The sequence below is a fragment of the Pyrus communis genome, chromosome 1 (assembly GCF_963583255.1).
Source record: "Pyrus communis chromosome 1, drPyrComm1.1, whole genome shotgun sequence".
In the NCBI taxonomy this organism is placed as follows: Eukaryota; Viridiplantae; Streptophyta; class Magnoliopsida; order Rosales; family Rosaceae; genus Pyrus; species Pyrus communis.
In genome coordinates this window covers 6,906,734-6,923,475 of record NC_084803.1, presented here as the reverse complement: position 1 = coordinate 6,923,475, position 16,742 = coordinate 6,906,734, and the positions used below count along the sequence as shown (strand labels likewise).

At 37.8% G+C, this 16,742-nt stretch overlaps 2 protein-coding genes across 2 annotated transcripts; one reads left to right on the top strand and one right to left on the bottom strand.

Annotated features, from left to right (window-relative positions):
* Positions 1-4,833: 4,833 nt before the first annotated feature.
* Positions 4,834-8,603, top strand: LOC137725914 (uncharacterized). The gene is made up of 6 exons (XM_068464757.1): positions 4,834-4,975; positions 6,700-6,762; positions 7,290-7,585; positions 7,682-7,942; positions 8,036-8,342; positions 8,463-8,603. Exons 1-6 carry the CDS (start codon positions 4,907-4,909, stop codon positions 8,601-8,603), a joined length of 1,137 nt encoding a protein of 378 aa, XP_068320858.1. The 5' UTR covers positions 4,834-4,906.
* Positions 8,604-13,499: 4,896 nt separating this feature from the next.
* Positions 13,500-16,202, bottom strand: LOC137745128 (leucine-rich repeat extensin-like protein 4). The gene has a single exon (XM_068485019.1). It carries the CDS (start codon positions 15,858-15,860, stop codon positions 13,542-13,544), a length of 2,319 nt encoding a protein of 772 aa, XP_068341120.1. The 5' UTR covers positions 15,861-16,202; the 3' UTR covers positions 13,500-13,541.
* Positions 16,203-16,742: the final 540 nt, after the last annotated feature.

Sequence of the window (16,742 nt, the reverse complement as noted above, 5' to 3'; positions counted from 1 at the left end):
TTATCATTGCATTTTACTTGTTTAATTTATAACAGTTAGTCTTCAGATATTTTTGTAGACCCAAAGCACAAGGTGGGACACCATGTTTGTATCATGATATAAGTGGCAGGGCGACAAAAATGTCTCATTTTAGGGTATATTTTTCTAAAAACTTATAACTCAACGAAATTTGAATTATAAAAACACAAAATGAAAATGGTTGCACTTTAGCAACTTGTAATATTTGGCAATGTGATTTCAATGTGGGTAGAGATCGAACCGTGGTTGGACTTAAATAACTAACAAATCACATGTTAGACTAAAATATATTATACGATGGTGGTGGCAATGGTGGTTATGGTTGTGGAGGCAGTGATGGTGGTGGCGGTAGAAACAATGGTAGTGTAAGATTAGTGTTTGTAATGGTGGTGGTATTTTTGTTCTGCAAGGGACAACATGTCAAAATTTAATTTAAAAAAACTAACGAGGAAAGAATTAAAAATAATAATTAAAAGCCAAATTCTGCTTTTTATAAAAGCACATTTTATTTTAAGAAAAACTAATGAAAAAGATTTGAAAATTTTGAGTTTTAATGATAAAGACAAAATAAAGGGTAAAGTGAATAGTACTAAGTTTGACTTTTTAGTGTAAAAATGAAGTTTTCGTTAAAGCGAACAGTACTGCGGATTTTTCGTTAAGACTCTCTTTATTTTATTTACGTTTGTAAGATCATTTTCATCATTTTGATAACTATGGCGTTTAGAGGATCTGTACCATTTGGATGGATTTCAGCAGTGATTTTGCACTTATATATGCTTGCCTCACTAGTATTATAAAGTAAAGAAATGCTATTGTACACATAACCAGTCTCAGCTTCAGTTAATGCCGAAACAGCTTATTGACATAATATTGTTTATTATACGAGAATCAGATCTCGCAAATGAGTCGTGTTTTGTTATTTTTTATTTATTTTAACTCAATAATGATCTGATTTGTTAACAAATTAAATTGAAATTTGTGTATTCACGTCTTGTGCAACAAAAGCAACTAAGCCGTGTGGCATTTGTATAAACCACAAAAAATACCATCACAATCTTCAGGTTACATCTTTTAAAAAGACACTCCTATCACGGGACACAAAGTACAATATTCTTGAACTGTACATGGATTTCTGATCTTTATAAGTAATGAAGTCAAAGCATGATTATAAGGATGAAAACACTAGTTTCCCGGTTAATACTCACGTTTTTTTGGTCAAAAATGCAAATTTTTATTTTTGTAGAATATTTTCCGTAAGCATTAAGGAAAACTTTATAAGCTATTTGGAAGCGGTTGTATGATTTATTGAGCAACAAATGTATACTTAATAGAATATTTAAGCCGAAAACTAAAAAAAATAAGTGAAGCAAATTATAATAGGAAAAAAAAATTAAAGGAAGAAAATATGAGAGCAATGAAATACATTGAAGAATAAAATTAGATAGGTGATGGGAGAAGAGACTGATTAAAAATAGACATTGCGTAGGTAGAGCTATTTGTTCTAGCTTTTTTTGGGTTAACCTGTTTTTATGTTTCTGGTTTAAACCGTCTAGTTTCGTTGTCTCACTAAGAAGAAAAACACTTTATTTGTTTTAAAATGTGTACTTACTATAAAAGAATTATTAATGATTTTTTTTTGTTTGTAAAAAATTGTTGGTAGTGTTTTTATTTTTTATTTATTTATAAACAATAAACTAATTTATTAATGATCAAAGAAGAACTGATACATTAACAACAACAGCCAGAATATTGAAAAATCAAATTGGTTCCCAATCATCCCACTAAAACAAACCCTTCTCCTTAAATTTTGAGTTGACACAGTCTATGTATAGTAACTCACGAGAAACTTTAGCGAAAATTTCCCCCAATCTAGTGACAAAATCCCCAAAATATAATGAAAAAGTTACCAAATATGAGTAATACAAGTTATACTAGGATATACAGAGTTTGAGATGGAATGCAATATCTTATTGTTATCCCTCAACAAAATTGAATATCGTAATTGTGATTTGATTTTTAGTATTTGGGAAAAATTAAACCGAATCACTCTACACAAAGTAGGGGAGGAAAAGGGAATGAAATAGGAGGGGAGGAAAGAGGAATAAAATAGGAGGGAAGATAATTCTACTCCCTCCTACACTCAACAGTGCAATGAAGATTTATTTATTTTTATTTGAAAAATAGTTGTCATAGAGCCAAACCCAGCCCATTTGAAAGTTTGCAGATCTAAAAGCCGAAGTGGTCCATTGTGCCCCTGTACGCTCTCCTACAAGGTGGGCCACTAGCTTTTCATACCGTGAAACTCCAAATCCAAATCTCTATCAGATAAATATGCTTCCAAAATTTCAATAAAATATTTGATTTAAATGACGAATTAAAAATGAGACCAACATTGACTTCAAAAGGTGGCAATAATAACGAAGAATTTGGATCTAATCGTATGTACAAAATGTGCAAATAAAATAAACCAAAATGTTACAACTTTACCCGAGCCAAATAAACTCTGCTTCTCTCTCTCCTATCTTATCACTTAGAAAAATTGTGTGTGACGTTATTACGTTCACGTTTAAGTGACAATATTGAGTAGTAGTGTAGTTTAATTATAAGATAACATGTGACAAATTTTGATGATCAATTTTTGTGTAGAAAAGGTTGAGTTATGGCAAGGCAAAACATGGAAGTGTAGAAAAAACATATGAGATGTAACTAGAGTCACATGGCATGTAACGGGGTGCATTCTCTCTCTCTCTCTCTCACCATAAGTCACAAGAAGAGTGAGATATAGAGAGAAAAAATATGTAGATCCACCACCCCGAAGTAAGCAAGTGTTTCTCCTCATATGACTCACCCTAGTTATTGGTTTGTTGTATCGTGTTGCAACGTACGAGTAAAAGTCAGTAGAACAAAGAACAATTTGGTCGTTTTGGAGAACTTCTCGGAAATGTGAAGACAAGATGAACTCTTATGTCCTATTTAACCATTTGCTCTAAAGCGTTTCCAAGTGATTACCGTGAGTTTGGTGAGGAAGCGTCATCGTAAATCTCGATTTGCTATATGTATTTATATTCATCAATGTAACAAGACGCCATTGCTCGATTGATTACTTTTTCCACAGGGGAATCCTCTGAACAACAACCTGCAGCAATCCAAAATCCGAAAATTATCTGCTAGAAAAAAAAGTGTTTTGAGTGCATAATCGTTGTGCCATCCTAGTCTAAGTCGATACAACTTAATTTGGATGGAGCTCGAAAAAAATCCCAAAAATCCCAAACCGAATAAAAAAAAATTCCGATTCCAAGACAAAAAGTTCCAAACCAAAATTCTTGAAATTTCGAGATGACATACTGAATCGATCCTGAAATTTCAATACAAGAATTGGTATTGTCTCCTCAATGTTTTGGTAATCCCATACCAAATTGAAAATCAATATTATATATATATATATTATTATTATTATTAGGGAAGTGTTATTGGCACTTCAAAAATCTCATTCTAGATTCCTCACAAGTGTATTTTTCCTTCTAAATATAAAAAGTTTGAAGTGTAGAATGAGAAATTTGGAGTGCCAATAACAATTCCCTATTATTATTATTCTTATACATTTGAATTGGTGCTCACTACTAGTAGCAATATAATTGGTGTAGTCCACAAGTAGTAACCATAGCCCTTTGCTCTATTTGTTCAACGTTATCATCCAACTCTTGGATTTCCAGAATTTTAACTTTGCCATTTGGTCCATAGGTAGTAACCATAACCCTTTATCGCCATATTTGACGATACAAACCTCCCACACACACTCACCTTGCATTGCTGCTTCTCAACCAAATTTATCTATTTCTTCAACACGGAATCAAAAAATTGTTTGTTAGTTTTCGAACATATTAGGTTTGTAACTTATATTTTTGGTTTTGGGTTTGTTACTTATTTTATTTTGGTTGCATGTTAATTTGAATTGGTATGAATGATTGATATTTCAATTTATATGAAATTTGGAAATACGGAACCTGAAATATCGAAAATATTTTGAGAATCCCAAAATTTGAGAATACCTAACTTATCGATTTGGAATTTAGGATCCCATTTTCGATTTGGAATCTCATACCGAACCACCCCTAAACTTGGGCGTCTGTATGACCTAATTTCTGAATCCAAGACACAAGGAGTAACATTCTAAATCCATAAGTTAAGGGCATCGCATTTCCCAGCTTGTTTGGGAGTTAACTTGATGCAGCAAAACTACATGATGTCGGACAAAGCATTATTATTATACGGGAGATTAAAACTCAAAGTCACATACAATATAAGAATGCTGGTTTCTTCTACACCAGCAACATGAAAAGGAAAAAGTAAAAGAAATTCCAAAACCAAATGGAAATGTAGGACGTGACCGAACTCCTTATCCACCTTCCTTCTCAATGGGGATCACACAAGATGTGAATAACCAGTAGGATTACAATAGCGAGAGATTCAAACTCCATTCACAATTCGCGCGTAGTTTTGCGGATCTTTCACTTAAAAACTGGTGGTTTCAGTTTTGGTAATTGAGGTCCTGCAGTTTGCTTAATAATTCAATGAACGACATTTAATAAGTACGGACTTCAAATGAGAACTCTAACGAAAGCGCACGGTAGAAACTGCGGTGAGAAACAACTACAATGCGCAGGATGCAAAGCGAAGCGTCAGGACACTCACATACGTGGCGAGAGCTCGATGTTGTTATCCGACCTGACATCCCTCAGCAGATTCTAAAGGGATAAGATTAGGTCTTGTTCCTAACCACACCTTTCACACCCCTTTCTTCGACCGACTCCATCGAGACCGAGAAAGAGACAGAGCCGACAGCTTTTTTTCCATTTTCTCAACCCTCTTCGTTGTCGCCTCCCTCACCATGCATTGTGTTGGAGGATGGTTTAGAAGGTTGCGGCTATCCAGTGGGGTCTCCAAGTCACCGACATTGGTAAGCTATATAGCTCATACACACACACACACACACACTTATAAATTGTGTGGTTGCTCTTGTTTCCTTATAAAATTCAAGTTCATTCTGATTAAATGTATGGCAAAACTTTGTACCATGATTTGGTCTCGATCTTGTGTGGGCGTGGCAACTTATTTAACTCGAAACGAATTTTAAATCAAACATGATATATTATTACACGATTTGTTAATCGAAATGAGTTCTAGGTCAATTCATTAACGAATTAAGTATATGATGTTATAACATGACAAAGACAACCCATTTGCGAAATCCAATTCTCGTGTGATGGATAATATTAATGTCAATCAGCTGCCTTGTCATTAACTGAATCTGGGAGTAGTTATAAGTAGATAATTAGGAGACCTTAAGAGAGTTACAGTGTAGTTCCAGTGCATACAATTCATAGTACTATTGTTTTCAAAAGGAACAATACTTAAATTGCACCTTACTGTGAAGCTCACTATTAGAATATTAACCCATTTGTGACCTACCAATTTTCATGCTATACATTTTAGTTAAAATCGGCATCATTCATTTACTAAATTGCGCGCGCGCGCGCACACACACAAAAAAACGAATTAATTAGATATTATTTAATCATCTCCTCATGTATCGAGTAATTAAATCAATGATTTTAGGTAATAATTAAGATTACCATGATGATTGTCCATTTTAATTGATACATATAGAAAGTCAAACAATCTCCAATTTAATTGAGTTTTTTAATCTTTTTGAAAGAGTGATATTCAAACGGTGATTAGATAAAAAAATCATTGGTTTTGATTGTTACAAGTGTACAATTCATTAGTAATTCGATTACAAATGAATGAACAAGAAGGTGCTCCTAAGTTTAAATCTAAGTATCTTTTCTTTTTAATTAGTAATCCTGTTTCTTAGCACGCACGTATCGGAGTGTGATTTAGTCATTTCATTGTCATTTTATGTGTGATACATACAATGCACCAACTGGGTGTTAACATAGGAATAACAAATAAAACTTTTTATGCCTGCAATTGCTTTGTATCAACTGTTTTAAGTTTCACTCTGTTTTTTCCAAGAGCTAAAACCAAACCTAATATTCATCAACTCTCTTCATCCAAATGGTAGAAAACAACCAAACAAATCGCAAATGCATCTTAATCACTGTAAACTTTAATTAAATTACCTTAAGGACAACTCGCATGCTTGATTTTATTACAACTTTCAAAGGTAAATGGTAGATATGTGTAATTATATGCAACTTATGTGAATGTTGCCGTGTTTGATCACTTGACGGTGATGTTTTTTACACTATTTTTAGCATCTCATGTGCTCTTCTTTATCTCTCATCATAAGATTAAATGAATAAACAGAGACAACGGACAAAGTTAAAATAGGATGTGTGAGTGTGTTTATCTCGTTTTCCTATATACTCACTCATGTCCAATCTTTTACAACTTGACGATAGCATGTTTGAACTTTTTTCTTTGACAAGGAGTATTCCAGAGCACTCCAATTTAAGAAGGATAATTTGAACTTTATTGTATAAGATGAGAAACACACTGACATACAACCAATGATATTTTTGAAATTTTTTTGTCAACTGCATAACTTCGTCCCCACCACCTCACCCCCTCCTTCCCCCTTCCCCCCTCCCCCTCTATTGATTGGTAACATGCTGGATTCTTTTGTTTCTTAACATGTTGGATTCTTTTGTGCTGCAGGGAATACTTACAAACTTTTGTACCGATGGGACACCTAATAGTCATACACCACACACAATTGAGGTAACCATAACGTTGTTGTTGTTTTGCAATATTTCACATTTTATACCCCTTGAGTTGCTTAGATTTCAATATTGTAGAGTAACTGATTGTACAATGGTCAGTCGACTGTATGTTTTAATATGGGAATGTGTACTTGTTCAGTTTCTTTCTTTAGAGTGCAAGCATGACATTAGCTAGATGAAGATTGCTATGCGGTTATAAAGGCAGAGAAAGGATCATGTAATACCAGTTTATGCAATAAATGATTGTTTTTAAAAACAAATTTTCTTTTAAGTGATTCTATTTAAATATATATTCACATGACTTATATCTCACCGTCAGCTAGCTAGTGATTATACTCATTACACAACTATACGAAATCAAGAAATGAGTTTTATGTTCACTTTACATTTGCATACTGTTAGAGTCCACCTTATCACGCTATATACATATATCTCATGGCCATACTAAACAAATCAGCATGTTGGTGGCTGTGGTGATTTTTATGGATGAGTTTTACAATATTTTTTCAATATGCATATTTGTAGTTCAAGTTTGAAGGTGTAAAAAGGCCGACCACAGAAAATTCTACTCCTCCTTTGTTTCACGGACAGCTAAATAAGTTTCCCGCTGCCTGTCATGTGTTCGAAAGTGAAGAGGTTCCTATCGTTTGGTATAAAATGGCAAAAGAAGATAGAGATAACGCTTTCATCCATCCATACTTCAGGATTGACCAAGGTGGTAAGGTGCTCATCATCTCTAAAGATGTTGATTACACCCTATCTAATTGGGTCAAAGCAAATCCAAGTTTAGCCCACACGCATGACACTCGTGTCATGATTAAGTGAGTGCACCATCAAATGTTTTTATTTTGAATTTCTGCTTTTGTTGTTTATATATATAAATATATAAACACTTGCGTTTTTGCGATGATTTATAGGAATATAATGCAAATAATGCGAGACTGCAGACAAGATTATGGCATTTGTGCCGCATTTACATCCGATTCGATTTTTGTCGTCGAGAATAATGTCCAAATGGGAATTCCTGTTGGGTGGTGTGACGGAGTAGAGGGTGATATAAGCTGTTTTGAGGCTCTTATCAATGAATTATATCCTTCCCATTGCCGTAATGATTTTGAGCTTTCCCACTTGGTTTCAAGCATGAAGCCTACTGCTGATGTGCCTGAAGTGGATATGGAGTAAGTTTTTCTATTTGCAATTATGTTTATTCTTTTTGTGATAGGTGTGTTGGTATTAAGGTCTAAAATAGTAATAAAATATTTGTCTTGTAGGCGTCGACTTACTAGATTGTTGAGTCATCCATGGTACCGAACGTCAGAGGATCAAAACGACATACGTGTCGAAGCATGGTCCATGATTAGTAAGAATAATCTTGGATATGGCGTTGGTAAGGAATTTAGTACAATATACAGAAAATACTTGGGACAATCGAAGTTGGATTGGAAACAAAACTTTCTGAAGCAACCCAATGGGCAAAGTTTGAAGACGTTTGTAGCGAATTTTGACAAGTTCGATAAATCGGATGGCATGGCATTTCTTCACTGTAGCCGCATATGTATCGGCCATGCTAGATACAAGGTATTTTTGAGTCTATATTACATTTCTCGAATTGTATTTTTGAATGCTTTTTCATAATTTACTTATAGATTGGTATGAGTTCTAATTTTGAATATTTTTTTTTTCATTATTTTCTTTTAGGTTGGTATGACTGAAACGGACGTTCATGAGACACTCAAGAATTCTTTTCCTGAATTCATGGCTATTCTGTTTGAGACGCTTTGGGTTTGTAGTTGCAAGAAATGGGGTTTAAAGCTCATGCATATATTTCACTCAGAGTAGATCGAGGTAATTCTTGTATGCTGATAGTTTCCTGCAGTTTTAGTGTTCTGTCTAGATGTGATCATATTTTGCCTCTTTGGTATATAATGGTGGTTGAGATGGTATTAGACATCATGTTTACAGACTGAGCCTTATTTGTGGGTATTTCTCATGTGATGTAGTTGCAACTTAAAGCATCCAATCTGCAGAGTGTCCATCTGGAATGGGGAAAAGGAGAAGTACCAAACAACTTACAAGCTGGAAAGGATGGGAAAAGTAAAGGAGGAGTGAGAGCTGCAGTGAAGTCAATATAGTATATTCACTTATATTAGCTAGCCATTATATTAGACTATTAGTTAGCTAGCCAATTGTTGGTTATGAACAATAGACTTATGAATGATAAACTTGAACAGCAGCTTGGTTGTGTAACTTGTGTTGTTTGGAAAAGAAACTTGAATTTTTCTATTTTGTTTATGCTTTTGGGATTGTACTGAGTTTTGAGTGTGAAATGGATTTTGACAGACATTTCAAGATTCACCAGCTTCATGTGAATGTACACAGCTTCATCTACTTTTGTAAGTATTTTTCATTTTCTTGGAGGCAGACCGTTGATCACCATCAGTTCATTGTCACTGGTATCAGTCAGCCATATTATGCAGGAAAAGATGAGTATTGTATTGTGTTGGGTTGTTTGGAAAAGAAACTTGAAATTTCCTGTTTTGTTTCTGCTTTTGAGATTGTACTGAGTATTGAGTGTGAAGGGGATTTTGACTGACATGGCATAAGGTTCATATGAATGTACACAGCTTCATCAGCTTTTAAACTTCATTCTTCTCTCTATGGGAAAGACCAATGGGGAGAAGAGAAGCCAAGGAGAAGATATTCGTGAATATTTTGTGACTATATTCTTTTCGCCAATATCCCCGAGGATATTGGATGAAGAAATAAGATTTCAAATATTTTTGTCCATGAAACAGTCATATTCACACACATATATTATAAATTGTATCATTACTTTTCGTCCATGAAACTTGATAAATCTAGTCAGCAATCAAAGTCAAGGATTTTGCCAACTCAGCAATTCGTCTTCTTTCCATTTGAAATTCATGCTCCCGCCATTCCAAACTGTTCCAACCCTTTGAATATTAGTCAAAGCTTATCATACCCTTAGAAATCATGGTGTATCTTTATCTATTGTAATCTGATATATGTTTTGTATTTTTGAATATTTGTATAGATAACAAATCTGTAGCAACCTCTTGTATTGAAACTCTATATAAACGAAGTCAAAGCCTTACTCATATTCATAAAGTTGGGCTTATGCAATCTGATTCGCAAACCCATACTTTGGATTCTTTCATTGTATCAGAGCAGGTTGTCTCACATGTGAAGCCAAACGGCCACATGTGCTCCACATCATCCTGTTGTGTTGTTCACGTGTTAGGCTTGAAAATTCGCCACATGTGAGGGGGCGTGATCAGTCCCACATTGATGGGAAGAGGACCTTGCATGAGCTTATAAGAGATTGGGCTACTCCCCATATTGCTTATTGATTTTGTGGTGGAACCTTAACTTTCTTCATGGTATCCAAGTGCTAAAGTCAAACGGCAACCCTAATTTTTTTCCCTCCTTCCCTCTCTCACTCAAATGGCCTCCCAATCTCCCCTTCCTGTCCTTCCCAATACCTCTAATTTTCTGACGATCAAATTAGATCGTACGAACTATCCCCTCCGGCAAGCCCAGATGCTTCCCCTGCTTAGAAGTAGGAATCTTGTTTCCTTTGTCGATGGAACAAGCAAGTGCCCACTTGCATTTTTAAAGGATGCAGATGGCAATCTCACATATACTATCAACCCTGAGTTTGATACATGGATACAGCAGGATGCAATGGTGATGTCATGGATCAACTCTTCTGATCATCCCACAGTGCTCGCATCCTTGATTGGGAAGACTAGTTCCCACTCTTCCTAGAATACTCTCCATGATCGATATGCCTCCCAATCCACACGACATCTCCTTCAACTCCATAGTGAATTAATGAATACTCACAGAGGTAATTCTACTATATCATAATTTTTGGATAAAATAAAATTTTGGATGATACCTTATCTCTCTTTGGTGTTACTGTATCCGATTTGGATTTAGTTGCTATTACCCTTAATAGTGTTGGCCCAGCCTACGACAGTACCGTTGCCTCTACTCAAGCACGTGATGAAGCAATCAGCTATAATGCTCTCGAAGCCCTTCTCTTGGGTGCTAAACGAAGGCAGAAGATGCATTGCTCCTTTGTTGCTAACACTGGACCAACAGCCCTTGCTGCAACACGCGGTGGTCGTGGTCATGGAGGTCCTTACTGTGGAGGTCGTGGTCCTCAGCCCCCTATGCACAATCAGTATAGACCTGTAAATCTCAACCATCATCCTGGAGCTCACTTTCGTGCTATCAATTATGGCATTCTCTGTACACATCCATCTCAAGGTAATCCCCCTGGACGCATACACTGTCAATCTGCTCTCGACCTAGACATTCCGCGATTGATTACTACAATCGCTTGAATATGGCTTATGAGGGTTGTGTACCAGCTCCTAAACTCCAAGCTTTTGCGACTACTGCACCATTTTCTTCCCTCCACTGCAAAATTGGTTATTTGATTCAGGTGCCAATGCACACATCACTAATGATCCTGCTCAAGTCACTAATCCTCGTTCATACAATGGTGTTGATCAGGTTAACGGCGTCATGGGTGGAACAGGTTTGGACATTACATATATTGGTAATTCTTGCATTCACATACCACACCATAAATTCTCCCTTCCAAATACTTTACTTTGCCCTAATGCCTCTACCAATGTCATTTCCATCCATCAATTCACCAATGATAATAATTGTTGACACACTCTTTACCCTAATTCATATTGTGTTCAGGACCAACAGACGGGGAAGCCCCTTTTCCAAGGGCGGAGTAGGAATGAATTCTACCATTTTTCGAGTACCTCATCAAATAATATTGACGTTCATGCTTTTGTTGAAACAAGAGTGACTAATACCATTGGGCACTCTAGGCTAGGTCACCCATCGTCTCATGTTTTAAAATTTTTAATTAATAGAAATAAGTTACCAATTAGTGGTAACGTAACTAATGAATTTTGCCATGCATGTCCCATGGGCAAAAGCCATAAGTTACCTTTCAATTTGTCACTGTCTGTTTCTTCTTTTGAACTTATTCACTCAGATGTATGGATTTTTCCAACATATTCAATGAATGGATTTAAATATTATGTTGTTTTTATTGATGATTACTTGATCCCAGAAAGCAAAAGCTTCCACTCCGCTGGAAGACTCGGAAGACCTTGAATCACTCCCTCCTATGGCTTCCCATTCGAAATGCAGACCCTAGAGGGAAATTACCCTCTTCAAATTTACTACTTTTACGCTCTCCTGGATTTTTTAGTTATGTAAGCTGTAACTTTTTGCATTTTTCCAGCTGCTCTTTGGTTTTCCTCTTTCTAGAGCTGCCCAATTTGCTTTCTTTTGGTTTTGTATAAAGTTTAAACTTTGAAATTATTACTTGCAGAGTAAAAGTTCCAGAATTTACAATTTCTGGGCTAGTTGGAGAAGCATGAAGGGTCATGAACACAAGGTAAATTTTGTTAAAATGCTTTTACTTTTGCTGTCTTTGAAGTGCTTATGGTGATTTTGGCTTAATTTATAAGCACTTTTAGTTAGTAATTTTAAATAGCTTTGAAATTTCTTACCTTTGTGTTTTGCATGTTAGATTGAGTTAAGAGGTACCACATGAGATTGGGAATTTTGGAATTTGGAAACTAACAAAGACCAATTATATTAAAAACCTTAGGTTGAATTTATGCAGCTCATATCAAAAGGGTGAAAGTAGAAGGCGGTCGCCAAGGTGGTGATGATATCGCCCTGATCCCATTTGCTAGAGTGGGTGATTTTGTAAAGGGAGAATCTTCAAGTGCTGAATGCCTGCTAGCTTCCGTGTCGAGTCAAGAAGGAAGATACTCGAGGGGAGTATCAACAAGCCAAGGGTTGATGGATATCTTGAATATACACTGTACGTTGCCTCTGTACTTTATTATTAGTCGTGCATATGTTTATGTGCAGGAGTTCATTGTTCCTTTAGCCGTGTTGAAAATGTACTTTTTCCTCGTTTCGATTGATTAGGCCATCAAAATGGAGATGCTCGCATGCATGGGGCTTTGAAGAAATGCTCGTCGGTATGGCTCAGGTCAAGACTCGATGTACAGTTGAGGCTTTGCCTTAGTGAGCTTTGAAATTCTTTGGTATTCACGCTTCTCATTTCGGCTATCGGTTTTGTTCATTTGTCATCTGCTTTTTAATTTAGCTTCTCAAGTACTTTTCCTTTGTCAAATGAAAATGAAGATTGGTGATTTTCTTCTGCCTGCAGCGAAGATGGAACAAAGATTCTACGGTTGCTTATTCCGATTCATGAATAGCGAAGCAGAGCAATGCAGAAGGTAATATTGAGACCTAACCTTTTCTAAATATTTGTAAGCATTTTCAATCCAATATCCATCATTGCATAATACATTTAGATCGGAATATAAGCAAAAGAAGGCTCTTAATATAACAGAAATATGAATCTAGAGATCTCTGTAATTACATTCCAAGTAGCCTAGAACTACATCTTCCAAACTTATTATATACTTAAAAAAAAAAAAAAAAAAAAAAAAAAAAAAGTCCATAACAATGTGAAAATGTCAAATAAGAAGCAAAAAGAATAACCTTCCCTGTGCATGTCTCCCACTTCTCGTGTCCACCTTCACCATGTAACTTGATAATTGATGGCATTCTTTTGTGTTCCTTGGTTGCAGTGGTAGAGAAAAAGAGTTGGCAATTATTTCGAAAGTTGAAATGCTTTTCGGAGTTGTGGGAGTGTACTCACCTGGAAGGTGGAGAAGAAAATGGAAGGAATCACTAATAATACGGTTGTGGTGAAGGTGAAGGGTAGGAGGTTTCTTTAATTGGTGGTAACGGGCCATCATATGCTGGAGTTGGTGCTGAAGGTGAAGGCGGAGGCGGAGAAGATGGCACACATGGTGGTGGGGATGGAGATGAAGGAGGTGAAGGAAGTGGTGGAGGTGGCGATATAAGAGAATGTTGTGGTGGTGGGGGAGAAGGTAGTGGAGGTGGTGGTGAATTCTGAAGAGGGCATGGTGGATGGGGTGGTGGAGAGGGAAGGCAAGGAGGTGAGGATGGTGGAGGTGGAGGAAGAGGAGGAGGAGGCAATGGTGGTGATGGTGATGGCGGCGGAAGTGGTGGAGATAGTGGAGGAGGCGATGGAGATGGTGGAGGAGGTGATAGGGATGGTGGAGACGGTGATGGAGATGGTGGAGGCAATGGTGGTGATGGTGGAGGTGGTGATGGTAATGGGGGCGGAGGTGATGGTAATGACGGCGAAGGGGATGGAGATGGTGGAGGAGGCGATGGAGATGGCGGCGGATGTGGTGATGGTGATGGTGGAGGCAGAGGTGAAGGGGATGGAGATGGCGGAGGAGGCAATGGTGGTGATGGTGGATGTTGTGGTGGTGATGGTGGAGGCAGTGATGGTAATGGGGGCGGAGGTGATGGTAATGGCGGCGAAGGGAATGGAGATGGTGGAGGAGGCGACGGAGATAGCGGATGCGGTATTGGTGATGGTGGAGGAGGCGATGAATATGGTGGATGCAGCGGTGTCGATGGTGGAGGTGGTGATGGTAATGGTGGGGATGAAGATGGCAGATGCGGTGGCGGTGATGGTTGATGCGGTGGTGGTGATGGTGGAGGTGGTAATGGTAATTTTGGCGAAAGGTATGGAGATGGCGGGGGAGGCAATGGAAATGGCGGATGCGGTGGTGGTGATGGAGATGGTGATGGTGGAGGCGGTGGTGGCGATGGAGATGGTGGACGCGGTGGTGGTGACGATGGTGGCGGAGGTGATAGAGATGGCAGAGGCAGTGATGGTGATGGCGGATGCGGTGGTTGTGATGGTGTAGGCGGTGATAGTGATGGTGAAGGCAGTGGTGGTGATGGTGGCGAAGGAGGAACAAAAGGATGACATCCAAAAGAACTACAATCAACTTTTTTAGACAAAGCCAATTTGCATTGCAAAAAGGTTCTCTGCTTTGGCCTTTTCCGCAAGCAATTCTTGCTGTCATCAAACTCCTCCAGCTTCAAACACATCAGTGGTTCGCTAGTGAAAATGTTGTGCTCAAAGCTAAATTTCTTCAGATTCTGAAGTTCACACACCCCTTCTGGTATAGTCCCTCTGAGCATGTTATGAGCCACATTCAGCTGCTCCAAGCTTTCCATTTCAACTATTTCCTTCGGCAACTCTCCCACAATCCGGTTATGGCTTACATCAAACAGTCTCACATTCGTCAGCATCCCTATCTCCTTTGGCAAACACGAGTGGAACCCGTTGTTAGCAAGCACCAATTCATTTAAATTCTTGGACATCTTGCCAAGGCTGGCAGGTACACATCCGTGGAAGTTATTGTTGGCAAGAACAATGACTGAGACCGGCGATTTCCCAAAATTATCTGGCAATTGGAAGGAAAATCTGTTGTGGTTGATGAAGATTGCATCAAGGTCCTTATCGAACAGTTCCTTGGGGACTTTACCTTCAAACTCATTGAATCGCAGGTCCAGAAATTTTAGTGCTGGCAGCTGAAGAACAACATCAGGGAATTCCCCAGCAAAGCGGTTGTTGCTGAGATCAAGCTCGAAAAGCAGCTTCAACTTGTTGAAACTCTTCGGGACTTTGCCGCAGAAACGATTTGAGTTGATGTGAAACAATGCAATATCCAGGAGAAGACCAAGCTCTTCCGGGAGAAACCCTGCAATGTCAGCATGGTTTAGATCAATGCCAGCAACAGTTTGGACTGATGGGTCGTCTGGAGCTTGGGCGCAGAAGACTCCAGTGTATTTGCATACATCGGATCCAACCCAGTTGGATGTTTGATCCCGAGGATCCGAGACCATGGCTCGCTTCCATGCTTGGAGGGCAGTGTAGGCACTTCTGAGTCTAGGGTTTTCAAAAACAAGGGAGCCTGCGGCTGTCACAGTCACACCTCGTGACCCATGGTGGTCAGTGTAATACAAGAGCTGCCTTTGCTTGTAATGCAAGGTGTGCGACGAGTCTCTCAAGCCGGCATTGTGCGAAATCGGAAGCTCTTCGCCAGTGGTGGCACCTAGGAAAAAGATCGGTACGAGGAAAATGGGGAGTAGAAAATTTTGAATGTTTCTTCTCTTCATCACATACAAGAGATCACATCTAATGGGTTCAATTTCTCTGTTCTAGCTTTCTCAGCATGTATCAGAGAAAAAGAGAGGATTCTGGAGATGGAAAACTGATCAAAACATCGACTGTAAAAGTAAAAAAAGCTCAGTTAGAGGTAAATCTTCAATTTTCCACTCTACTTTGTGTGTCGGAAGTGGTAGCAGTTGGAGGTAAAGAAATGAGATTTACTGGAAGTGATGAGTGCATGTGTTTATTACATCTGTGTAAAACTGAATCAGTCAAAACATAAACACCCTTTTTTTGGGACGGTTTCCGATTACTCTCTCTTCTTGGACTTGATCAAGTTTTTGACACCAATTTAGGGAGCCGAGCTGAGTCTTAATAGTGAGGAAATATAATTAAGAGTTTGAGCTGAGCTAATGACGGCCTTCTATGATCGCATATACTTTCTAACCGTTGATGCATACAAGTCTTATGATGAATGTGTTAATAGTTGATTACGCGTATTAGACCTAGATACGCTACCACTTTACACGTGCATCATATCTGTATGCAACTTTCAACCGTAGATGCAATAAGTCTCATAGACATTAATGCTCGATTACATCCGGAAGATTTACATATACATTAATGGTCGATAATCTATGTGTAACTATAGAATCATAGATGCATTTGAGTCGTAACCACGTTATCAGTTTGGTTATGTATATTAAACCTATATACATTTGGCTGATAGTCATTCACATAAACTTCATCATTAGGAACATAAATGTTAAGGAGACTCTCAAAAATAGGACTTTTCATTGACTATCCGCCATCTCATATTTTTAGCACAATTCTTGTACTAAAATTATAAAACATTGTGTTAAAAATATGAAGTGACGAGAGTGCATAGA